We start from the raw sequence: 10,136 nt of genomic DNA, 5'->3' as shown, positions 1-10,136 counted from the left end.
AGCCTGCTGGGAGGCTTGGTCTTATTTTTACAGGGAGGAAAAAAAAAATCATGAATGCAGCTCTTCCAACTCTTTGGAAGCTCTAGGCGTAAGTAAGATGCAATGGGATGCTGCAGGGATGAAGGCAACTTCTCTGGCTCCTCACGCTGAAGCGGGGAGGGCACGGGGGACTTTGCACAGGGATGGAGCACAGAACCTGCGCTGCTCCGGCAGCACCGTCCAGCCTCCCTGCATGCTCCTGGCATTTTAAGTGTCCCTGTCTGGTTCTGCTGTGGTTCAAACCATCCTATTTCCTGGAATCAGAAACCCTGTCCCCCCCATAAGTACAAAATAAGTTTTATGCAACCGCTAGGGCTGTGATTCTGTGTCAAACACCAGCAACCCCCTTGTGATCTCCATACCCTGTATCTTAGGAGAGGGCTTCCATTTTATACGTGTCTCAGAGCAGAATCCTGGTGCAGGTGGATGCTACCAGCACAGAAAAGGCAGGATCAATTTGTTTTCTCCTCCAACAGAGGATGAAAATATTTAGCAGGTATTCAGACATTGATGAGATTAAGTCTCGCTCCTGCCAGGAGCCCTGCTGCTTCCAAAGCACCTTTCCCTTGAACACACACAACTCAGCTGGGGAAGATGCTGCAAGATGAAGTCTTGGGTATCACAGGCCACTGAACGGTGGCTAAATCTCTGCTGCAAGGGCAAAGCGATGTGACCGTTCGTCAGACTGCCTGCCCATGCTTTTCTTGCCAAGTTTATGGCAGGGAGAAGGGGTCACGTTAGCCCTGGGGAGTCTGGAGATGGAGAGGAGGGCTCCAGTGCAGCAGTGCCACGTTTGAGAGCTGCTGTTTCTGTTCAGTGTGGTAGGGATCACCCGAGTAGGCACGGTGTTTGTGGGTGTGTGTAAGCGTGGTGGGGCTCTGGGAGTGAGAAGTCCTTGTCCCACGGCGATCCCTGGGAACACCAGCCAGCATGAGTGCAGGGGAAGGGAGCCCATGCCCCATGCAGGCACCTCAGATGGATGTAAGAAGGAGAAGCCTTGGCAGAAATCTTCTCCCTGTCTGCAAAGGTCTTGTGGGATCTGGACAGGAGGACGCTGCTGGACCTGCCCAGGGCTGTGGCTGGTGTATCACCAGGAATGGGAAGTGTCCCAGTGTATTACCAGGAATGAGAAGAGTGTCCCAAACCAGCACCCGGGTCAGGGTGGACATGTGCCGTGGCTATGTGGGGCCACTCTTTCAAAATGGTGGCTCCTGTTCTGCTCCTCTTTGGCTTTGATACCTTCCAGTTGGATAAATGGGACACAGGAGAAGAAAGTGGGGTTTAGCACTGGCATTTCCCCTGGAACTTTTTGTGTCCTCTGGTTTTACTGGTTCTGAACAACTGAAAACTGAGGCAGGGTCAGCCCCATTTTCCCCAGGCCTTTTCCACTTCTGTTTCCCCTTTATCCAGTAAATCCCTATAAATACCAAAGAGCTAATTAATAGGAGGTTTAATTATTTGGGTACTCCTTGGGGATTCATCTCTGTTTTCCCCCAAAAACTTCTGTGTGAGCCTGGAGGGGCCACTTGAATGATGTGTGCTGGGGAAGTTCTAACTGAGCTAGAACACACATGGAAGCTCCCGTTTCTCTCCATCAGTGTCTCCTGGGAGCTCAGTACTGGCCGAGATGAACGCTGAGCTGTCCCCAGGGAAATGCCCCATCTTGGTTTGGTGAACAATGGCAGCTTCTGGTTATTTCTGCCCAGGATTTTTCTCTCCTTGCCTGTCTGTTAAGGTCAGGAGCAGGTTTGGTGAGAAACAGGACTCAGCATCTCAAAGTCTAGGCCCCGGTCACGTACACAGATTCATGCAGAGCTGCCAAATTAGTGGCCATGCCAGGAGGATGTTGATGACTTCTCAAGCACAGGTTTTTCTCCTGGATGGGAGCGTTGGTGCTTCTGGGCTTTGCGCCTTAAATAGCGTCTCTTATCAGTAGGCTGAACGTTGGTTACTGGCAAGTCAACCTGGGGCTTTGGGACTCTTAATGATGTCTCTCTTCCATTAATGGAAACCAGACTGGCAAACCCTCTGTGCTGCACCCCTACCATCTACAGGTATGGTGCACCCTACAAAAGCTGGTTGGCTTTTTTTTTGCTTTCCATCCTTATAGTTCACCAGGGCTAACCAGGCTCCAGCATGCTACACAACCTATGAGGAGCTGGGGTATTATCTTCCAGAAAAAGAACGGTGCAGTGACATAGACGGTAATTGTTTCCTGTTTAAGAGGGAGCTGGGAAATACAAAGACTCTAATATCAGCACTCGAGGAAACTGGAGGCATTGGGAAGGCTTGGATTTTCTTCCTCTTGAATGAGTTTTTTGCAGCACTGAGGGAAAAGTTTAAAAGTCTCCTGGCACTTCACACACCAATACTAATCCAAAGCCTCCTCTGGGTTTTCCCCTCTGTTGTAGAACCCAACTTACATCTGTATTATCTTTGGAGTGATTTAACATTTGGAATGATTAATTTATAGAGACAGTCATCGTGTGACTGCCAATCCCCTTCCAGTGCTGAGCAGCACTAATTGGATAAGACCAAGAAGTGCTCTCATCAGGAACACGATTTCCTGGACAGTAAAGGGCCTGTTGAGGGACCCTGCCTTGTGTGCAGCTTTGCACTTCTTGCTCGGTGTGGAGTTCCTTGCCAGCAGACCTAACGCCTCCCCTCCCTCCTCCTGCTGTTTGCTCTTCTGCATCTCTTTCCTGTACTGTTTTTTTAGTGAACGCCACACAAGGAGTTGAACAGCACGAGGCAGAGAGGGTTTGGGTGGGGGGAGAGTGGGGGAACCCAGGCTGCTGAGGTCCCTCTTATCCACCACTGAACACTGTGAGGCTGGATGCCGGAGAGTGTTTTTAGGAAGAAAAGAGAAGAATGAATTGTCCTTGCAATGGCCATGGATGATCTGTGGGGCTGGAGGTGATGCTGACCCACACACACGTGCAACCAAAGCATTGCTGTGTGGGGTGTGACAGACCCCCAGGCCACCCCTGGTGTGCCAGGGGAGGGACCGGGGACTGCGGGCAGCTTCTGGCCCAGGGAGTCCTCTGGTGTCCCCTGCTCCGTCCCGCTGCTGCCATGCTCAGCAGGGATGATCTGGAGGTCTCCCTTCCTTGGCGTTGGCTCTGCTTGCCTGGATCCGGCCCCCGTGGGAATGATGCCTCATTTCTAGGGCTCTTTGCTCTCTGTTGGGAGCCCGGGAAAGTATTGGGGATGCTCAGCTCTCCCTGTTGCAGAATGCTGTTTCAGAGCATTTTAAGCAGCTGTCCGGGCAGGTCAGGGCTGTTAGGACCTCTATGCTTTTATCTTCTGCTTCCAGGTGAGGCTTTAGGAGGAGGGCTGTGCCGGGGAGGTGCCGGTGCTGGGCGGCTGCCTGGGGATGGCTGCGCCAGCTCTTCTGCCTGCAAACTGCATGGAACCCTGAGAACAGGGTGAGGGCAGCTGGCTGTGATGAGGCAGGGGAAAATGAAGTTAATTATGACATTGCAGAGATGCTGATTTCTTAATAGAAAGCTTTCTAAGGGAAGAGCCTCGACCAGCTGCGTGTCTGGGAGCTGAAATCCGAGTGAGTGTTTAATGCGGCGTGGACCCAGCAGATGCTGGCAGGACCATCTGAGACCTCGGCTCTCTCCAGATCCCCCTTTTTTTCATTTTTCCTGGCAAAAAAAAAAAAGGATATTGTTGAATTTGTAGAGAAGGCAAACCCATGCCAAGGGCTCTGTGCTGTACAGAGTGACTGGAGCTGGGGGAGGATGGCATGGTGAGTGTGGGGGGGGGACCCGCTGCAAAGGGCAGGTCTGCAGCTCCCCAATTTCCAGGCCCCCATGAGCCCACCTGAGCTGGGCTCAGCCACATAGCCCACAGCAGCCGTGTTGTGGCCCCCTGCCGACACAGCCCCTGCTGCTCCAATGGGTTCTGGAGGGCTCTTGGTTTCCCCTAGCTTCAGTGGGATGAGCGGATGGGAATGTGCAGCAGTAACTGTGTGATGCCTAACGTGGGACTTGGTTCCCAGTGCTTTTCAGGGACTGGGCGACTCCCAGCAGCATTTAGGACGTGAGCAGTTCAGTAGAGGCAGACCCAGCACACGAGTGGGGGTGAGAGCATCTTGCTGCAGGACAGATGCTGGCAAACGCCCTCCTTAGACCGAAGCACCGTTCCTGGTGGCCATGCACCCGCTCGGGGTTGCACAAGCATCCCTATGAGCCCCCGGCCAAGCTGCAGAGGCTTTTGCAGCAGCAGCCACCCAGCCCTTGCCCTCAGCGTGGCAGCAAGCAGGACCATGCAATGTCCCCGTCTGCGCTGGTCCCCAGAGAGCACCCTGTGGAGGGAGGGCACCAGTGTCACCCAGACACTGCAGCGAGACCCAGAGGGCAAGAAAATCATCTGTCTGTCCCAAAATGTCACTGCTCTCCCTGACTGGCAGCAGACTCCTTAACCCCTGCTAGTCAGTCACCATCCTGCCAGGTAATTAATAGGCTTTTAAGCGCTGGTCTTGCTGGCTGCTTTTGCTGTAGCATCTGGCTTCATAGTCCAAAGTGATTTAAAATTGGCTTTCTTAAATTCTCCTTTTTTTTTTTTGTGGCCTGTTGAACCATTAAGAATAAACCGGCTTGAATTGGGTAATTTGAGGATGAGGGGGGTCTGAAAAGGTGATCAGAGCAGCAGGGGCACGGTGTGGGTGTATGGCTGGGAGGACACAAATCATGCTGGTACGTGCCAGATCAAATATCAGCTTCGTGCAACCTGCGAGCAAAGAGCAGGCTGTGGGAGCAGAGATGTCAGCGAACCAGTGCCGATTTCCATCAGCAGAGGTTGGGAGCAGCTCGGCAAAAATCCTCCCCAAGCCTTTTCTGTTCTGTTTTGCTTCCCTGTGCATGTCCGGGGAGGGCGGCAAAGGCTGCGGCTGATGCCAGGGCGTGGGGTGGGAGCGGAGGGAGCTGCTCAAGGTGAACAGCACTGTCTGCATCCCAATTAGCTGGAGCTACGAATATCAAGAGGCTCCGAGAGGCAGAGAGCTCCTGGAGATAACGCTGATGGTTCCCCAGGGCTGAAGACTTTTTGCTCTGGTCCCTCTGCCCCTGGTGTTTGCAGCTGGATTTTGGGTTCTAGATTCGCTGCAGCTGGCTTGGTCCTTAGCCCTGGGGCATCCGAAGCTGCTTGCTGCCCTGCAGCCTGGGGGTGGCTGGGTGGAAAGGAGGGGTCGGTGCTAAAACAACCCGTTTGCAGCTCACCCTGAGGCTCAGACAGGGACAGAATCCATCCTTGGAAAAAAACAGGACCTCAAAGCCTGGTATGTGGAAGAGCTGTTGCCTACCCATCTCCTCGGTGGGTTCCCCTCGCCAAAGCACGGTAATGCTGCTTGAGGTCCTTTTAGCAAAAAGGAGGGGGAAGCAGAGCGCTGAGCTGATATCCAGATGTTTTTCCTCTTAGGCTTCAGCAGCAGGGGGAACAGAGCAAAGCAATTACTGTTGTGACAAAGGTGGAGCTGGATGGAGAGCTGAGACCTGCCCTGTGGGAGATGCTCCATTAGGAAATTGCCTCTGTGACCAAGTGTAAGAAAGTGGCTCAGCAGGGAGCTAATGTCCTCCATGGAGGCCACAGGCTTGTCCGCATCGAGCTGTGCCGTGGGGGGCACCTTAGGTGCCTCCTAAAGCCCGAGAGTTTAATTTGTCTTTTTTGTGCAGATTAAGAAAGAGAACACTCTCAGTTCCCCGGGGAGGAAAAGAAAAAGAGGTTAATCCACAGATAAGTGATTAATTGATTTTTGTTTGTACTGAACATTCTGGAAATGTTTGGGAACATTGTTTGGTTGGGATAATGGCTGTTGGCTCTCAGTGTGCAGAGAGAGAGTGGAGCTAGAAGTAATTAATTAGGTGTAAATTAATTTCCCCACCTCTCAAGAGCACAAAAATCAGCCTTAACATCCACTTGAAGGTGGGTTGAAGGAGGTAGGTGATGGCCCAGCTGCCCCAGCATGTCCCTGCGTCCGAGGGAGCGAGGGAAGGGGCAGCAGAGAGGATCTGTGCGTTGGGGGAGAGCTGATTTGGCAGGGCCAGGCTGAGCGATGGCACCTGGGCTCTGAATTCTTGCTGAGAAGCATCTTGGAGGAGAAGGACCAGCGAGGTCCCCTGGGATGGAGGGGAGCAAGAGGGAGCCGAAGGTTTGCAATTGGTGCACCCCAAGCTCCGGGTTAGCTGGGGTGCCCCAAGCTACAGGAGCGCGCATGGAGGCAACGTTGTCACCCGTGGATGCTGGATGGGTGGTAGAGGTCGGTCGTTTGCTGCTTGTTTCTCCCACTGGTAAAAAGACCAAACCAACTCTTTAATTTTTTTGGTTTCACAGTGGTGAAGCTGCCCATCACGGTTCAAAGCTGCAGTTGTTATTCCCTGGAGCTAGAACACCAGTAAAAGCAGTCAGGGTTAGAGGCATGATGAACTGCCTCCAAATCCAGACCTCCTGGAGGGGTGGACTGGCACAAGCTTGGGTGAACCCAGCCAGGTCTGAGGGATACAGAGGAAGACCACAGGGCCCAGGAGACCTTTGCTAACCCAGTCTTAGGTGACTGAATAATTTCCTGGAGCCTAAGCTGACAATACTTATTTTTGTGGGGGCTGATAAAGAACAGTGGTTTAATTTCTTAATTTTTTAAATTTCTTAGTTACCTCCCCTGCTGACCTAGAGAGGAAAGTGTCTGGATCCATTCACAGACCCATCTCATGCTCCCTGCGTGCGTTGCCTCATCTATGCCAACTGCAAGAATTCAAACAAAAAAGCGAAACTCTTCCCCCTGAGATGCTGCTGCGCCGGGGTTCGCAGCGCTGGAGCCTGTTTCTGTGTGGTTCTGCTTAGGAAGTCCCAAAGCTTTAAAGCCCTGGCAGCTGCCTGGTGGTGTTGGATTTGCAAAGTGTTTTGCTTGCTCATCCCTTCACAATAGGAAAGGCACTGGTATTTTTCCTTTATTGCTTTTGGTTATATAAGTTTATCTGATTTGGGATGGCTTTCTAAGAACCCTCTGTCTTGCTCGGCCGCTGTGATTTCTGGGCCAGGAGGAGCCTGACTCAGGCTTATGTGGGGACCTCCAGTCCTTCCATCAACGTCCATCTGTTCCAAAAGCTTCCATTGGCTTTCAAGGTCAAACGTAGGATTGTTTGTTCTTGCTTTCTGAAGCCGTTTTCAAACATCTGACTTTTAATACAAGCAGAGCTTAGAGCTCTAAAGGGGTAAAAAAAAATAATATAGACTTTTATCTTCTGGACTGTGGATCCCCTGGCTGTTCTTCTTGCAGACCTTTCTATGTCACCATGTGTCTCAACAGAGTTCAGAGCGTGGCGGTGATAACATTCCTCCAAGCATTCATGTAACCTACCAAGAGCTGAAGCTCAGGTCACCGAGGCGGGGTGCAGTGCTGAGGATCACAGTCGTGGGTTTGCTCTTCTGAATCTATTTGACAAAAATTGCTTTTTAGGTCAAATCAGACCCTGTAATATTCCAACACCTATCAAACTGCAAATAGGGCAGCAGTTTATGGGTTTAAGTGTTACCCTCAAATGAACTTGCCCTCTGTTAATCACACACACTATTGCCTGCCATTTCTGGCAATGTTTCTGCAAAGGCTGTTAGTGTAGTCAATGATAGATGAGCTGTAGTTTCAAAATTAGACCTATTTGAGCCCTTATTTTGCCCCTGAGAGGACCATCCTGGATGTCAGATTCAGAGTCACCGCTGAGTTTCCATTTCTGCAGGCTCTGCGTCTATCCTTGGGTAGGTGATCACATCTTGCTTTGCACCATTTCCCATCTGTAAAAAGATGGTTACCATTTGAGTAAGGTAATCTTCTCTTGGGGCAGTCGGTTCATGTGATAGAAGTAATATAGAAATGATAGAACCCCTTTGAAATAGAGTTGACTCATGACTTTATCTGCAAACTACCCATTTCTTTAGAAAGATCTGTTGTGATGTTTTGATTTCTGATAGAAACCTCATTCCTCACCACTGGCTAGGGCTGGCCATCTTGCCCATTCTGATTTGATAGCTTACATTAGCCATAGTCTTTGGCTATGAGCCCACATAAAATGGCTCATCAACTTACCCCTGGACCATATGATGCCTTTCAAATCCGTTTACCAGGTAAAGCTCTCACCAATACTTATAATAATGAAGCCATATGTGAGGAAATCCCAGATTAGCGTTACTGAAGTCATTTTTCAAAAAGCATAGTCTGGGTAGACAGCTTCAGGCTTTCATGGTCCTCACTTGCAGTCTAAGGGAAGAAGCTTCTCCTGCCCGTGAAACTGGTTGTGAAGGCACCATTTGTGGTGGTGTAGGAGCTGGCTTAGGCTGTGTGTTGATAAGCGTGTGGGAGGTAGAAAGGAAAGGGTTGTGTTCAATCTCTTGTTAGGTGAGAAAAATACCTCCTCTCCTTCCTGAAGTGGCAGAATGCCCTCTTCAGTAGATTTCATCAGGGTCAGGGGGAGCTCTAACCATTGCTCATTCCTACATTTCAGGTTCACCAAGATGAAGACTGCAACCAACATTTACATCTTTAACCTCGCCCTGGCTGATACCTTGTGTCTGATGACCTTACCCTTCCAGGGTACAGACACATTCCTGGGCTTCTGGCCCTTTGGCAATGTCCTCTGCAAGATTGCCATCTCTATAGACTACTACAACATGTTCACAAGCACCTTCACCCTGACAATGATGAGCGTGGACCGCTACATTGCCATCTGCCACCCCATCAAAGCACTAGACATCCGCACTCCCCACAAGGCCAAAGTGGTGAATGTCTGCATCTGGGCGCTGGCTTCGGTCTTTGGCATCCCAGCGATGGTGATGGGATCTGCGGAGAATGAAAACAACGGTCAGTAAAAATGCACCCAGTGGGTGGCAGGTGGTGGTGGCCAGGAGAGCCCATGGGCTTGGGGAGTTGATGGAGAGGGGTACCCATTTCACCAGCGTGGTGAGCTCTCTGCTGTAAAGCCATCTTAACTCTTTCCTTTCTGCCCTTGCCTCTCCATCACTGCCGCTGCTTTTCCAGTATTAACCTGAATGTGCAGATGCTTTTTTCTTTATATGGGTTTGCTGATCTTCTCTTCCTTTTTATTTTTTGACTTGCAGAAATTGATTGTCTAATTAAACTCCCTTCACCTGTGGATTACTGGGATCCAGTGTTTGGCATCTGTGTCTTTCTCTTCTCCTTTATGATCCCCGTGTTGATCATCACCATTTGCTACAGTCTCATGATCAGACGACTCAAGAATGTCCGCGTCCTCTCAGGCTCCAAGGAGAAGGACCGAAACCTGAGGCGCATCACCCGAATGGTCCTGGTGGTGGTGGCAGTCTTCATCATTTGCTGGACTCCCATCCAGATTTTTGTGCTGGTCCAGTGTTTGGGTGCCAAGGCAGAAAGTGAGCTCGAGCTGGCCATCTCCTGCTTCTGCACCGCGCTGGGGTACGCCAACAGCAGCCTGAACCCCGTGCTCTATGCCTTCTTAGATGAGAACTTTAAGGCGTGCTTCAAGAAGTTCTGCTTCCCCACCGCCTTCCGGACCGAGCTCCAGATGTCCAACAGGATGTGCAGCATCGCCAAGGATGTGGCCTACGCCTGCAAGAACTCGGAGGGGACTAACAATCCGGCCTGACTAGGCATGGAAATTCCCATGGTGGCTGTCACCCAGCAGAGTCCAACCACCCCCACGTCAGAGCTAACTCAGATAACAGCCCTTTAGCAGGACCTCAAAACTGAGAGGTGAGAAACCGAGGAAACAATTTTGGGGGTTGGGAAAACCGGATACTGCAAGAGCATGCAGAAAAAGTGAGCCCATGAGATGTATTTTTAATTCCAGCGCACCCTGCACCGAGGAATGTGTTTGAAATCAGCTCTCTGATTCCTGCGAAACCCTGGTGGTTTGCAACATTATTGATAATTTGGGAATTAAGGGTTCGAAATGGGCATGGCTCCTGGGACTTACACTTTTGCTGCTGGGAGACAGACAAAATGCAAACTATTCCATCATTTCTTCTTTCCTCCCCGAGTTGTTCAAGGCGCTAACAGCTCTGTGGCTCACCAGGCGCTCGGGCGCGGGTTTTATTCCTGCAGC

General features: G+C 50.9%; 1 protein-coding gene across 1 annotated transcript in view; it reads left to right on the top strand.

Moving 5' to 3' along the window:
• The window catches only part of OPRL1 (opioid related nociceptin receptor 1), a 10,273-nt gene extending 596 nt beyond the window's left edge, over nucleotides 1-9,677 (top strand). Inside the window, exons 2-3 of the mRNA XM_035893061.1 lie at nucleotides 8,541-8,896; nucleotides 9,154-9,677. Of these exons, the coding sequence (XP_035748954.1) occupies nucleotides 8,541-8,896; nucleotides 9,154-9,677 (880 nt within the window). The remainder of the gene's footprint in view (nucleotides 1-8,540; nucleotides 8,897-9,153) is intronic.
• The last annotated feature ends 459 nt before the right edge of the window (nucleotides 9,678-10,136 follow it).

The sequence above is a fragment of the Egretta garzetta genome, unplaced genomic scaffold, assembly GCF_000687185.1.
Source record: "Egretta garzetta isolate BGI_Z169 unplaced genomic scaffold, ASM68718v1 scaffold84, whole genome shotgun sequence".
Taxonomy (NCBI): domain Eukaryota; kingdom Metazoa; phylum Chordata; class Aves; order Pelecaniformes; family Ardeidae; genus Egretta; species Egretta garzetta.
The sequence above is the reverse complement of the archived record's forward strand: the minus strand, read 5'-3'. Positions and strand labels throughout refer to the sequence as shown.